At 36.2% G+C, this 16,359-nt stretch overlaps 1 protein-coding gene across 3 annotated transcripts in view; it reads left to right on the top strand.

The window, feature by feature from the left end:
• The window catches only part of LOC133072175 (platelet glycoprotein 4-like), a 43,944-nt gene that overhangs the window by 11,981 nt on the left and 15,604 nt on the right, over positions 1-16,359 (top strand). For 2 of the 3 annotated variants that reach the window (XM_061165147.1, XM_061165146.1), the window contains exons 3-6: positions 1,707-1,867; positions 4,804-4,951; positions 5,516-5,695; positions 8,702-8,793. In XM_061165147.1, coding sequence (XP_061021130.1) covers positions 1,707-1,867; positions 4,804-4,951; positions 5,516-5,695; positions 8,702-8,793 — 581 coding nt within the window. The remainder of the gene's footprint in view (positions 1-1,706; positions 1,868-4,803; positions 4,952-5,515; positions 5,696-8,701; positions 8,794-16,359) is intronic. The other variant, XM_061165148.1, reaches the window with a different exon arrangement.

The raw sequence follows: 16,359 nt of genomic DNA, 5'->3' as shown, positions 1-16,359 counted from the left end.
GTTGAAGCCTAGCTTGGAGAATTGAGCATTATTTTGCTAGCATGTGAGATGAGTGCAACTGTGCAGTAGTTTGAACATTTTTTGGCATTGCCTTTCTTTGGGATTGGAATGAAAATGTACCTTTTTATGACCTGTGGTCACTGCTGAGCTTTACAAATTTGCTGGCATACTGAGTGCAGCACATTCACAGCATCTTCTTTTAGGATTTGAAATAGCTCAACTGAAATTCCATCACCTTCACTAGCTTTTTTCATAGTGGTGTTTCCTAAGGTCCACTTGATTTAGCACTCCAGGATGTCTGGCTCTAGATAATCATCGTGGTTATCTGGGTCATTAAGATCTTTATTGTATAGTTTTTCTGTGTATTCTTGCCACCTCCTGTTAATATCTTCTGCTTCTGTTAGATCCATACCATTTCTGTCCTTTATTGTGCACGTCATTGCATGAAATGTTCCCTTGGTATCTCTCATTTTCTTTAAGACATCACTAGCCTTTCCCACTCTACTGTTTCCCTCCATTCTTTGCATTCTCCATTACCCACTACTAAGTTGTCATACAGCGTTGAATCAGACACCTGTTTTCTATAGAACCCTAAAAAAACAGATGGGATTAGGTGACCCTAACTCTAACATCTGATAATTCAATGCATTCATTTCAGTTTTGTATTTCCACTTTCCCAGTTGAAAAACAATCTACAAATGAACTATTAAGGCAAAATGATTCATAGCCTTTAGAAGAAAAACATGATATGCTTATACTGTGTTTTGACATTAAATGTATAAGCATTAGAATGAATAAATTTTCTGTCCTGCCAGGTATATTCTATCAGAATTCCTTTTCAATTCTATAACTACTTAGAAATTCCTTTAATTAAGAACATCTAATAATATATGTGCCTTGGGTTTACATGATAAACAACTGTTATTAGTCTTTAAGATTCTTACAAGGTGAAAATAATAATGTATATGTCCATGTACTTCCTTGAAATGGGAAGTAACAGCTAATTCTTCTTTGGGACTGATTTCAGCCTCAACATCCTCATAACACCTTTACATTTAAACAAGCCATAATACTTTTTCTATACATAATTTTGTCTTAAAAAAAAGAAAAAAAATTTGTCTTTATTTTGGGCTTACTATAGAAATAAGATGTCAAGATACAATTGAGCATTTTTCAAGAAAAATTGGTTGTAAAACATAACAGGGTCTCACTTGCTGTAGCAGCTCCAATGTACACAATGTAAAACGATTATGATAGCATGAAAAATGAAAATACTTCCAGTATCACTAGATTTTTCTCTCAGTTCTGTTTCGCCTCCTCAGTTCAACTTGCTGAGGGCAGAAAAGTTAATGTTCAACCTGGTAAGAACTTTTTGGAAAAGGTTTAATAAAATTTGCTTAATAAATTGTTACAAACTATTGCAGTATTGAAATAAGATCACTCTCAACCTTGCCAGTGCTTGGCCTTACAATCATCAGACATGTGTACAATATTACACACTGATTCTCTTTGTAAAAGATTGACCAAAAGAGACTGCCAACCATAATGTGTTGAAAACATTTCTGTTTCATGTGGCAGGTTGCAGAGGTTCTCATATGCAAGGTATTTGAGCTTAGTCCTTTCACTGACTAATAAAGGTTTGCAACTCCCACAAGTGCCCTTATTGACTACAACGAAGTAACCCAAACTTGTTTTCTTTTTCACAGGAATCTGTCCTTGAAGAAGGTACAATTGCTTTTAAAAATTGGGTTAAAGCAGGTGCAAACGTTTACAGACAATTTTGGATATTTGATGTGCAGAATCCAGAGGAAGTGGCAGTTAATAGCAGCAAAATTAAAGTTAAGCAGAGAGGTCCTTACACGTACAGGTGAGTCCCCCGAATACGTGGCACTCTTTCCTTGAATACATGTATTCCTGAAAAAGCTTCCACTTGACAAATGTCACTGTATTGAAATGTATTTATTACTTTCTTGCCATTAACACACACTGAAATATTTGTTTCTGCCAATGTATTAATAAAACCATAATCTAAGGATTTAATGAATATAAGAAATACAGATTTTATTATGAATTTACCAGCATCAATTAACAGATCTATATTTAAGAAGTTACTAGTGTTTTACCCTTGTGGCATTTGTTCTCAACTGTAGCAACGTCTGCAGGTCAATTCCAAGCTCCCAACCCATCCACACTGCTATATTTAAAGTAGATAACAAACAATGACCTACCATATAGCACAGGTAACTCGGCTCAATATTATGTAATAACCTACATGGGGAAGGAATTTGAAAAAAGAATAGATATGCATAGACGTGTATATATTACATATATGTGTGTGTGTGTGTGTGTACATATATAACTGAATCACTGCTGTAAAACTGAAATTAGCACATTGTAAATCAATTATACTCCTACATAAAATAAATATTAAAAAATAAAATAGAAAATTTTAAAAACAGCTCTAAAATATGCAAGTTAAATTTAAAAAAAACTACTGAAAATTTAAAAACCAGAGTATTTTAAAATCCTAAAACTTAAAATGTAAGTTATATGAGTGGTTCTCAAAATGTGGTTTCTGGACCAGCAACATCAACATCACCTGGGAACTAGATAGAAATGCAAATTCTCAGGCCTCACCTTAGACCAAATGTATCAGATATTCTTGGTTTTGAGCCTAGTAATGAGTTTGACAAAAATTCTGGGGATTTCAATACATACTCAAATTTGAGAATCACAGCATTAAACTGATTTTACATAACTACAATACTTGCTAAGGATTTCTATTCAAACTATTTTCCAGGTCTTAAAGGTACTTTTATTCAGCTAGCGGTCTCATTTTGCCCAGTACTGAGAGTGAATAAACTGTACCTTTATTTTGCATGCCTTAACAGTTTAACACACTTTTGAAAAGAATCTTAGGTATCAGCACTACTGGGAAATAATTTGCCAGAAAGTTTCATCCTGTAAATTTAAAAAACTCATTCCAAGAGCTGTGAAATGATTTACCATGTTCACACAGACCTAGGAACTGGTAACTCTTAACATTTCTGTGTACATTTTCTCATATCTAAATTACAAGACTGTGAGTTTTCTAACTATGAAAGTAAGAAAAGAGACTAAACTTAGCCAAGGATTAGGATTTTAGTTCCTTGACTAGGGATCAAGCCTGTGCTCCCCTGAAGTAGAATTGCTAAGTGCTAACCAAAGGACTTTCAGGGAATTCCCTGTATTCTAATTTTTAAACCAAAAATTGAGCGATTATGTTCTCTTTCTAAAAGTACATTCTAAACACAGGCCTCAGTTTAAAGGATTTTTCTCTTAGTGAGTGCCATATACTGGTACAGTGTTGTAAGTACAACTAATTAGAATTTGGTCACAGTTGTTTTACTGTCATCTCAATTATTATAAACACATAAATATTCCTGAAAATTAAAGCACTTTAATTTTAAATGTTAATAATAGATAATCTAAGTTTAAAATACAACTATCTAAGAGAAAACAGTAATTGACTGATAATAGATTGCCCTGGATGCTGTTTCAGATTTTTATATTCTTTGCATGTCTACAGGACTCAGAGAAAAGTAAATGATAAAACCTTGAAGAAATTATATTAACATAAAATATATTTCTATCTTTTCTGAATTCTTTTTTGAGATAATGTGAAACATTAATTATTAGTTCAAAAAGTTTTTGTTGAAAACTTACCAAGTACCAGGCACTGCAGCTGGGGATAAAAAACCTACCCTACATGAATTTTACATTTTTATTATACTTGATTGAAATGTGTGATTTTTTTATTTGTTATATTTTAAACATTTCCATCCCATGATTTTTTTTAGTCTTTATCTTAGATAATAATAGCTACCTATTTTAACCTCAAATAATAGACAATCAAATATAGGATAGAGTAATGTATACCTTATTTCATCTCAGTAAATATCTTGTAATTGCAAAAGATTTTGTTTTCATAATAACCCTTCATCACATTCCTAAAAAAGTGGTTGGTACTTTGCCTAGAGATGTTAGAGTCAGGAGCTCAGAACTAATAGGTATACACTATATGAGGAAGGGATGGAGGGAAATTGACCTGTAAAGTGGAAATTATATTCCATTAGGTATCTTTAATTTTCATTAAAATGCTGGAAATTATGAAAAAGTCGGTACAGGAAAGTCTGTTCACTATGAACAGACTATCTAATAAGGAAATGTGCTCTTACTGTCCCTTCCTTCAATTTCTCTACTGTCTCCTCCTGAACCTCAGGATAAAAAACTAAACATTTGAGTATGAGGTACAACCTTTTATGTTTGAGATCTTGTTTACTTTAGTAATTTTATTTCCACCACTCTCCTTACTCTGACTCTGTAAACCAAATATATTGAAACATCTGCATATGCAAAATTACACCATGTTCTTAATTCTTATACATGCTACTTTCAACACTATTTTGCTTAACTACACTTCTGTTTGTCCCTCAGCCTACTTATGTGGAACTGTATCCTGTCCATTATCCCCACCATAATCACCCCTAGCCTGGGTTTGTACCTGTTCTGTGTTTTCCCACAGAATCTATGTAAATTCCTATAATAACACACACTCTTTCTTCCCTGCTATGCACAACTAAGACAGCTCTCCCCGACCTTCTCTAATTTGTAAGACTCAGCATTTGGTATATGTATCTTTTTAACTTACTTGTTTAGCCTAATTTCTGAGCATCTTCATACTCAAAAAAATTATTTACTGCATCAACGAATGGCATTTGTGACAATGTTTTTTCTGAATTTTTTTTTACTTCTGTTTTTCAGAGTCCGCTATCTAGCCAAGGATATTATAACCCGAGACTCTAAGACCCACACAATCTCTTTCCTACGGCCCAAAGGTGCCATCTTTGAACCCTCGCTATCAGTTGGAACAGAGAATGACACATTCACTGTTCTCAACCTGGCTGTAGCAGTGAGTAGACAACAAAATTATTGATTGTGTAATACTTTAGAATCCTCTGTAATTAATTTCATGATTAGAATGATCATTAGATATCATTTGCAATTTTGATGAAAATGTATTCTCATGACTTTATGAATTACAATCATTTGGAAATACGACAAGATCATGGAATAATCAACTGAATTGAGAAGACCATTTAAAGTGTATCATTTTACCAGTGCACCAGCCCTGAGCACTTGTCTCATGCATCCAATCTGGGCTGGCGATCTGTTTCACACTTGACACTACAATATTGTAAAGTAATTAGGCTCCAACTAATAAAAATAAATTAAAAAAAGAAAAAAAAAGTGTATCATTTTAAAAAGTAGGATTTAACTGAAAGTCTTCTTCCTGTGGCGCACACCAAGACAGAAATGTAACAGAAACATTACACTTTTAATCTTCCAAAGATTTGGCAGTAATTTTAGAGATACAATTAAAAGTTTTATTAAACTTAGATGTACTATTTATCCATGTCTTGTAAAAAATCAATACTGCAACTGGTGTCTTATACAGTGCTTTTTTTTTTTATAGGCTACACCCCATCTCTATCCAAGCACATTTGTTCAGATAATACTCAATGTATTTATCAAAAACTCAAACTCTTTTATGTTTCAAAAGAGAACTGTGAAAGAACTATTGTGGGGCTATAAGGATCCATTCTTGAGTTCGGTTCCATACTCTATTCCTACCACAGTTGGTGTGTTTTATCCTGTGAGTAACAAATTGAACATTGATATTGCTAGACTCTAACTGTATAAATATAATGGCATTGGCAATTCATAATCTTATCATTTAGTATGCTAACCCTATTTATGATCTGGGAATACATAACTGTAAGTTTTTAAAATCTCTATTCACATGGATTTAGCTTTCCTAGTCGGGAAAATTAACTTACCTGTATGAAACAAGTTAATTTTTAACAATTAAATTTAAAATTAAGAAACCTACATTTAATCAGGTTTCTACTCCAATAAATATACAGCTGTCTAAAATTATAGTGTAAGCTTCTAAGGCTTTGGGCAATCTTTCAGTTTTGACTTCCCATCTTAAAAAAATCAAGCGTAATGCCACATTTTATTTATTTCTGTTGAATATATTCATCATGTCATTCTTCCTCCTCTAGACTTCTTGCAAATTTGTTTAAATGAATATTTAAAACTTAGCCAAAATTGAGCACAATGAGCCTGATACATCAGCAATGTTACATTTTCATAGAATTATTAATCGCTGATTAGTAATCTACTGAAGTGATGAAATGACAGTATGGAAATTAAGAAAAAAAATGTGAATTTGGTGATGAACTTAGTTGTTCCTTAATGTTTTGAGTTACAAATAGGCTAATCTGACTACTGAATTGAAATTTTGACTATGATGGTCCTTGTCACTATACAAAATAGTTATAGTCTCCAGTTCATTGTTGCTATTTTACTACAGTTTTTAGAAATGCAAGGTTATATATTAAGAAAGCATTAAGAGATAATAAATTCAGTTACTAGCATTTAACTCAAATACTTTTAATTCTTTCCTTGGCCAATCCTATTTTTAATCCTGTGTATCCAATCTTTAAGTCAAGTGGGCCTTAGGAAGCACTGCTGTTAATAAAGCTAGTGGATGTGATGGATGCCAGCAGAACTATTCAAAACCCTAAAGGATGATGCCTTCAAGGTGTTGCATTCAATATGTCAGCATATCTGGAAGACAGAGCAGTGGCCAAAGGGCTGGAAAAGGTCAATCCTCATCCCAGTTCCCAAGGAGGAGCTAACTAAAGAACGTGCTAACTATCAGACTATTGCGCTCATCTCCCGTGCTAGTAAGGTCATGCTTGAAATCTTGCATGCTAGGCTTCAGCAATATGTGAACCAAGAACTTCCAGATGTCCAAGCTGGTTTAGAAAAGGAAGGGAACCAGAGATCAAATGGCCAACATTCATTGGAACCTAGAGAAAGCTAGGGAATTCCAGAAAAACATCTTCTTCTGCTTCACTGGCTGTGCTCTAGCCTTTGACTGTGTGGATCACAATAAACCATGGAAAATTCTTAAACAGATGGCAATACCAGACCACCTTACCTGTCCTGAGAAACCTGGATGGGGGTCAAGAATCCACAGTTAGAACCCTGTATAGAACAACTGATGAACCAGTTCAAGATCAAAAAAGGAGTATGATGGGGCTGTCTGCTGTCACCCTGTTTATTTAACCTATACACTGAGCACATCATGAGAAATGCCAGGCTGGATTCCACAAGCTGGAACCAAGATAGGAGGGAGAAACATCAACAACCTTAGATATGTGGATGATACCACTCTAAATGGCAGAAAGTGAAGAGGAACTAAGACCCTTTCGATGAGGGTGAAAGAGTAAAAGAGCTGGCTTAAAACTAAATATTAAAAAAAACCAAGATCATGACATCCAGCCCCATTCCTCCACGGCAATAGAAGGGGGAAAAGTGGAAGTAGTGACAGATTTCCTCTTCTTGGGCTATAAAATCAATGCAGACAGTGACTGCAACCATGAAATCAGAAGGTGATTGCTTCTTGGCAGGAACGCTATGACAAACATAGACAGTGTGTAGAAAAGCAGAGACATTACTCTGCTACAAAAGTCTGTCTAGTCAAGGCTATGATCTTCCCAGTAGTCATGTACAGTTGTGAGAGCTGGATTGTAAAGAAGGCAGAATGCCAAAGAATTGATACCTTTGAACTATGGTGCTGGAGAAGACTCCTGTAAGTCCTTTGAACAGCAAAGAGATCAAACTAGTCAATCTTAAGGGAAATCAACCCTGAATACTCTCTGGAAGGATGGATGCTGAAGCTGAAACTCCAATATTTTGGTCATCTGATGCAAACAGCTGACTCATTGGAAAACTGGGAACAGCTGAGGGCAGATGGAGAAGAGGGTATTAGAGGATGAGCTGGCTGGATGGCATCACCAATGCAATGGACATGAACTTGGGCAAACTTTGGGAGACGAGTGAGGGACAAGGAGGCCTGGCGTGCTGCAGTCCAGGGGGTCACAAAGGGTTGGACACAACTGGGTGACTGAACAACAACAACAATTTTATCTTTGTGTGCTTGCATGCGTGCTAAGTCACTTCTGTCATGTTTGACTGTGACCCCATGGACTGTAGCCCACAAGGCTCCTCTGTTCATGGGATTCTCCAGACAAGAATACTGGAGTGGGTTGCCATTCCCTTCTCCAGGGGATCTTCCTGACCCAGGGATCAAACCTGCCTCTCTTTACATCTCCTGCATTGGCAGGCAGGTTCTTTACCACTAGTACCACCTGGGAAGCCCATCTAATCTTTAGTAACCACTTTTAAAGATCATAACATAGAGAAAATTTCTAGAAATATGACATGGTCTCATAGGATTTGTTCCCTATCCTCTCACCTCAATATAACAGGACTAGTAATCAAAATGACCTTCTGGCTTAATTACAACAAAGAGTAGTGGAGTTGGATCATGTCAGCTTCTGATATGTTTTCTTCCTTTGGCTCAGCATCTAGCACTTGTTTCCAGGCACCTTTTATATCTTGTTTTTATAAAAATACTAAAAATCAGTAATTGTAAACATTTATTTGCTTATATATTTCAAATCACATAAAATAGTTGTGAACAACCAGTGTCTGAGAAATGCAAAAGTGAGTCAATTACATATTTTATAATTTGGAAAGCATGACTTGTTTTAGAAGTAATTTTTTCTTGTATGAATCTCTTCAGTACAACAACACTGCAGATGGAGTTTATAAAGTTTTCAGTGGAAAAGACGACATAAGCAAAGTTGCCAGAATTGACACATACAAAGGCAAAAAGTAAGTATTCAAGCAAAGTGTGTATGTCTGTGTGTGTGTGTGACTAGGCTACTCTAAGGCAGACAAGAAACTTATTTACCACTGGTAAGGCACAGGCACAAACCTATGGAACAGAGCTGCCTGTATGTCAGCCCTAGAAACTCCTGGTCTATCAGGTATTAACCCTTTAGTTGTGACAACTCATCACACTAGTGCATAGCTGCTGAGTATCAGCCCCACTGGAGGGTTGATCTTGATGAACAAGTTTTCTTACATAAAGAAATCTAAAGGGACTACTTCCATCCCTGCTGCATAGCTGGTATTATCATACACCCTAAAATTACATAACTGCAAATGAAAAGGAAGAAACTCAATATGTCAACTCATCACTTTAGCATCCAGTATATCTTATTGATGTTTTAGTTTTTACTGAGCATGAAATAAAAAAAACTGCTCATTCCCAGGACATGACAAAGTATGTCTATAAATATGGCAGCTTAATGAATCCATGCCAATGCTTTCATGACTTTCCCTTTCAAAATTTTCTCGAAATGATTTTATTGACAACTCAGCTTTTTAAAATACTTATCAACACAAAATGGAATTATTATTTCCTGTTCTAAAACTGACATATTAAACTTTAAAAATAAAAAGCACACCTCCTGCGAAGCAGTACTAGAATGAGATGTTCATACAGCCGTGATTTCCTACTTTTCCCTAACTCCTGCCTATTTATTCATCATATGTCTAAAATAGGAAGAACTTTAATAAATATCAAGGGAGACAGAATTTTCTTTTCAAAGTTAAAATGAGTTTTAGATCAGTGATTTCCTGACAAAGAATAAAGTAATCAAAAGAGATGAAATATTTTTATAGATTAATCATTATGTGACACTGAGTTCTTATCTAAAAAATCACATAAAACAGTTAAATACTCATGTAATCCTTTTTCTTCTAGAGAGACCATAATCACATATTCTTTTTTTTTTTTTTTTATTAGTTGGAGGCTAATCACTTCACAACATTTCAGTGGGTTTTGTCATACATTGATATGAATCAGCCATGGATTTACACGTATTCCCCATCCCGATCCCCGTTCCCACCTCCCTCTCTACCCGATTCCTCTGGGTCTTCCCAGTGCATCAGGCCGGAGCACTTGTCTCATGCATCCCACCTGGGCTGGTGATCTATTTCACCATACATAGTATACATGCTGTTCTTTTGAAATATCCCACCCTCACCTTCTCCCACAGAGTTCAAAAGTCTGTTCTGTATTTCTGTGTCTCTTTTTCTGTTTTGCATATAGGGATATCATTACCATCTTTCTAAATTCCATATATATGTGTTAGTATGCTGTAATGTTCTTTATCTTTCTGGCTTACTTCACTCTGTATAAGGGGCTCCAGCTTCATCCATCTCATTAGGACTGGTTCAAATGAATTCTTTTTAATGGCTGAGTAATATTCCATGGTGTATATGTACCACTGCTTCCTTATCCATTCATCTGCTGATGGGCATCTAGGTTGCTTCCATGTCCTGGCTATTATAAACAGTGCTGCGATGAACATTGGGGTGCACGTGTCTCTTTCAGATCTGGTTTCCTCAGTGTGTATGCCCAGAAGTGGGATTGCTGGGTCATACGGCAGTTCTATTTCCAGTTTTTTAAGGAATCTCCACACTGTTTTCCATAGCGTCTGTACTAGTTTGCATTCCCACCAACAGTGTAAGAGGGTTCCCTTTTCTCCACACCCTCTCCAGCATTTATTGCTTGTAGACTTTTGGATAGCAGCCATCCTGACTGGCGTGTAATGGTACCTCATTGTGGTTTTGATTTGCATTTCTCTAATAATGAGTGATGTTGAGCATCTTTTCATGTGTTTGTTAGCCATCTGTATGTCTTCTTTGGAGAAATGTCTGTTTAGTTCTTTGGCCCATTTTTTGATTGGGTCATTTATTTTTCTGGAATTGAGCTGCAGGAGTTGCTTGTATATTTTTGAGATTAATCCTTTGTTTCTTCATTTGCTATTATTTTCTCCCAATCTGAGGGCTGTCTTTTCACCTTACTTATAGTTTCCTTTGTAGTGCAAAAGCTTTTAAGTTTCATTAGGTCCCATTTGTTTAGTTTTGCTTTTATTTCCAATATTCTGGGAGGTGGGTCATAGAGGATCTTGCTGTGATTTATGTCGGAGAGTGTTTTGCCTATGTTCTCCTCTAGGAGTTTTACAGTTTCTGGTCTTACATTTCGATCTTTCATCCATTTTGACTTTATTGTTGTGTATGGTGTTAGAAAGTGTTCTAGTTTCATTCTTTTACAAGTGGTTGGCCAGTTTTCCCAGCACCACTTGTTAAAGAGGTTGTCTTTTCTCCATTGTATATCCTTGCCTCCTTTGTCAAAGATAAGGTGTGCATAGGTTCGTGGATTTATCTCTGGGCTTTCTATTCTGTTCCATTGATCTATATTTCTGTCTTTGTGCCAGTACCATACTGTCTTGATGACTGTGGCTTTGTAGTAGAGTCTGAAGTCTGGCAGGTTGATTCCTCCAGTTCCATTCTTCTTTCTCAAGATTACTTTGGCTATTCGAGGTTTTTTGTATTTCCATACAAATTGTGAAATTCTTTGGTCTAGTTCTGTGAAAAATACCCTTGGTAGCTTGATAGGGATTGCACTGAATCTATAGATTGCTTTGGTTAGAATAGCCATTTTGACAATATTGATTCTTCCAATCCATGAACACGGTATGTTTCTCCATCTGTTTGTGTCCTCTTTGGTTTCTTTCATCAGTGTTTTATAGTTTTCTATGTATAGGTCTTTTGTTTCTTTAGGTAGATATACTCCTAAGTATTTTATGCTTTTTGTTGCAATGGTGAATGGTATTGTTTCCTTAATTTCTCTTTCTGTTTTCTCATTGTTACTGTATAGGAATGCAAGGGATTTCTGTGTGTTAATTTTATATCCTGCAACTTTACTATATTCATTGATTAGCTCTAGTAATTTTCTGGAAGAGTCTTTAGGGTTTTCTATGTAGAGGATCATGTCATCTGCAAACAGTGAGTGTTTCACTTCTTCTTTTCCTATCTGGATTCATTTTACTTCTTTTTCTGCTCTGATTGCTGTGGCCAAAACTTCCAACATTATGTTGAATAGTAGTGGTGAGAGTGGGCACCCTTGTCTTGTTCCTGATTTCAGGGGAAATGCTTTCAACTTTTCACCATTGAGGGTGATGCTTGCTGTGGGTTTGTCATATATAGCTTTTATTATGTTGAGGTATGTTCCTTCTATTCCTGCTTTTTGGAGAGTTTTAATCATAAATGAGTGTTGAATTTTGTCAAAGGCTTTCTCTGCATCTACTGAGATAATCATATGGTTTTTATCTTTCAATTTGTTAATGTGGTGTATTACATTGATTTGCGGATATTAAAGAATCCTTGCATTCCTGGGATAAAGCCCACTTGGTCATGGTGTATGATTTTTTTAATATGTTGTTGGATTCTGTTTGCTAGAATTTTGTTAAGGATTTTGGCATCTATGTTCATCAGTGATATTGGCCTGTAGTTTTCTTTTTTTGTGGCATCTTTGTCTTTGTCTGGTTTTGGAATTAGGGTGATGGTGGCCTCATAGAATGAGTTTGGAAGCTTACCTTCATCTGCAACTTTCTGGAAGAGTTTGAGTAAGATAGGTGTTAGCTCTTCTCTCAATTTTTGGTAGAATTCAGCTGTGAAGCCATCTGGTCCTGGGCTTTTGTTTGCTGGAAGATTTTTGATTACAGTTTCGATTTCCTTGCTTGTGATGGGTCTGTTAAGATCTTCTATTTCTTCCTGGTTCAGTTTTGGAAAGTTATACTTTTCTAAGAATTTGTCCATTTCATCCAAGTTGTCCATTTTATTGGCATAGAGCTGCTGGTAGTAGTTTCTTATGATCCTTTGTATTTCAGTGTTGTCTGTTGTGATCTCTCCATTTTCATTTCTAATTTTGTTAATTTGGTTTTTCTCCTTTGTTTCTTAATGAGTCTTGCTAATGGTTTGTCAATTTTGTTTATTTTTTCAAAAAACCAGCTTTTAGCTTTGTTGATTTTTGCTATGGTCTCTTTAGTTTCTTTTGCATTTATTTCTGCCCTGATTTTTAAGATTTCTTTCCTTCTGCTAACCCTGGGGTTCTTCGTTTCTTCCTTCTCTAGTTGCTTTAGGTGTAGAGTTAGGTTATTTATTTGGTTTTTTTCTTGTTTCTTGATGTAAGCCTGTAATGCTATGAACCTTCCCCTTAGCACTGCTTTTACAGTGTCCCATAGGTTTTGGGTTGTTGTAGTTTCATTTTCATTCATTTCTATACATATTTTGATTTCTTTTTTGATTTCTTCTATGATTTGTTGGTTATTCAGAAGCGTGTTATTTAGCCTCCATATGTTTGAAGTTTTAACAATTTTTTTCCTGTAATTGAGATCTAATCTTACTGCACTGTGGTCACAAAAGATGACTGGAATGATTTCAATTTTTTTGAATTTTCCAAGACCAGATTTATGGCCCAGGATGTGATCTATTCTGGAGAAGGTTCCGTGTGCACTTGAGAAAAAGGTGAAGTTGATTGTTTTGGGGTGAAATGTCCTATAGATACCAATTAGGTCTAGCTGGTCCATTGTGTCATTTAAGGTTTGTGTTTCCTTGTTAATTTTCTGTTTAGTTGATCTATCCATAGTTGTGAGTGGGGTATTAAAGTCTCCCACTATTATTGTGTTACTATTAATTTCCTCTTTCATACTCGTTAGTGTTTGCCGTACATATTGCGGTGCTCCTATGTTGGATGCATATATGTTTATAATTGTTATATCTTCTTCGTCGATTGATCCTTTGATCATTATGTAGTGTCCTTCTTTGTCTCTTTTCACATCCTTTATTTGAAAGTCTATTTTATCTGATATGAGTATTGCGACTCCTGCTTTCTTTTGGTCTCCGTTTGCGTGAAATATTTTTTTACAGCCCTTCACTTTTAGTCTGTATGTGTCTCTTGCTTTGAGGTGGGTCTCTTGTAGACAGCATATATAGGGGTCTTGTTTTTGTATCCATTCAGCCAATCTTTGTCTTTTGGTTGGGGCATTCAACCCATTTACATTCAGGGTAATTATTGATAGGTGTGGTCCCGTTGCCATTTACTTTGTTGTTTTGGGTTCACGTTTATACAACCTTTCTGCATTTCCTGTCTAGAGAAGATCCTTTAGCATTTGTTGAAGAGCTGGTTTGGTGGTGCTGAATTCTCTCAGCTTTTGCTTGTCTGTAAAGCTTTTGAATTCTCCTTCATATCTGAATGAGATCCTTGCTGGATACAGTAATCTAGGTTGTAGGTTATTCTCTTTCATTACTTTCAGTACGTCCTGCCATTCCCTTCTGGCCTGGAGGGTTTCTATTGATAGATCAGCTGTTATCCTTATGGGAATCCCTTTGTGTGTTATTTGTGGTTTTTCCCTTGCTGCTTTTAATATTTGTTCTTTGTGTTTGATCTTTGTTAATTTGATTAATATGTGTCTTGGGGTGTTTCGCCTTGGGTTTATCCTGTTTGGGACTCTCTGGGCTTCTTGGACTTGGGTGGCTATTTCCTTCCCCATTTTAGGGAAGTTTTCAGCTATTATCTCCTCGAGTATTTTCTCATGGCCTTTCTTTTTGTCTTCTTCTTCTGGAACTCCTATGATTCGAATGTTGGGGCATTTCACAGTGTCCCAGAGGTTGTCCTCATTTCTTTTGATCCTTTTTTCTTTTTTCCTCTCTGCTTCATTTATTTCCACCATTTTATCTTCTACTTCACTTATCCTATCTTCTGCCTCCGTTATTCTACTCTTGGTTCCCTCCAAAGTGTTTTTGATCTCATTCATTGCATTATTCATTTTTAGTTGACTCTTTTTTATTTCTTCTAGGTCTTTGTTAAACATTTCTTGTATCTTTTCAATCTTTGTTTCCAGGCTATTTATCTGTAACTCTATTTTGTTTTCAAGATTTTGGATCATTTTTATTATCATTATTCTAAATTCTTTTTCAGGTAGATTCCCTATCTCCTCCTCTTTTGTTTGACCTGGTGGGCATTTTTCATGTTCCTTTACCTGTTGGGTATTTCTTTGCCTTTTCATCTTGTTTAGATTGCTGTATCTGGAGTGGGCTTTCTGTATTCTGGAGGGCTGTGGTTCCTTTTTATTGTGGAGGATTTACCCAGTGGGTGGGGTTAGACGATTGGCTTGTCAAGGTTTCCTGGTTAGGGAAGCTTGCGTCAGTGTTCTGGTGCGTGGAACTTGATTTCTTCTCGTTGGAGAGCAATGGAGTGCCCAGTAATGAGTTTTGAGATGGGTCTATGTGTTAGGTGTGACGTTGGGCAGCCTGTATGTTGATGTTCAGGGCTATGTTCCTGCGTTGCTGGAGAATTTGCGTGGTATGTCTTGCTCTAAAACTTATTGGCTCTTGGGTGGTGGTTGGTTTCAGTATAGGTATGAAGGCTTTTGGACAGTCACTTATTACTTAAAGTTTCATGTAGTCAGGAGTTTTCTGGTGTTCTCAGGTTTTGGGCTTAAGTCTCCTGCCTCTGGATTTCAGTTTTATTCTTCCTGTAGTCTCAGGACTTCTCCAACTATACAGCCCTGATAAGAAAACTTCTAGGTTAATGGCTAAAAGATTCTCCCCTGTTAGGGACACCCAGAGAGGTTCACAGAGTTACATGAAGAAGAGGAGAGGGAGGAGGGAGATAGAGATGAGCAGGAGGAGAAAAAGGGGGACTCAAGAGGAGAGAGACAGATCTACGCAGCTGTCTGTTCCCCAGAGTGTTCTCCGTACCCCAGTCACCTACAAAGATTCACAGAATTGGATTGGGAAGAGAAGGGGAAAGGAGGAAATAGAGGTGATCTGAGGTAGAAAACAGAGAGTCAAGATTGGGAGAGAATAATCTTTGGTTTAAAAATAGGGCTTCTCTTCTTTTTGTTTTTTTGTAAGGTTATAGTGTATTGAAAATGAAAATTAAGGAGTAGTAGAGGAGTACTAGAGGACTTTAAAAGAAATAAGAGAAAAAGAAAAATAGAAAATAGAAGAGAAAAAGGAAAGAAAAAAGAGAAAAAAAAAGAAAAGAAAGAAAGAAAAAAAAGTTTTTTTTTTTCCCCCTAATTAAAAAAATCGTAAAAATCTATGGAAATGAAAGTTAAGGAGTAATGGGGGAGTAATATGGGATTTTAAAGGAAAATAAAAGAGAAAAAATAAAAAAGAAAAAATAAAAAAGGAAAAAATAAAAAAAAAAAAGAAAAAAGTAAAAGTATATCTAGGAGTTTCTCTGGAGCTGTTGCAGTCAGTGTGGGTTCGGCTCAGTTTCAGATAGCTCCTCGTTCCAGCTTATGCTTCTCGATATCTACAGGCCCCTTCCGGTGTAGTCGGTATTTTCTAGAGGGATTTTAATCTGTTGCACCAGTCCCTTCTGAAGCGGTTCCCTTTGTTTATTTGGCTTCTGTTTGCCGGTCTCTTCAGAGCCTCATTTCCGCCCTGACACAGGCGGGCGGAAGTGGACTCTTATTCAGGTAGCTAGTTCCCTCGCTCTGTGGGGAGGGGCTGGTGCCGCGGGGAGGGGCTGGC

Source organism: Dama dama, chromosome 18 (genome assembly GCF_033118175.1).
Source record: "Dama dama isolate Ldn47 chromosome 18, ASM3311817v1, whole genome shotgun sequence".
Lineage (NCBI taxonomy): Eukaryota > Metazoa > Chordata > Mammalia > Artiodactyla > Cervidae > Dama > Dama dama.
This window is presented reverse-complemented; position numbering and strand designations above follow the sequence as displayed.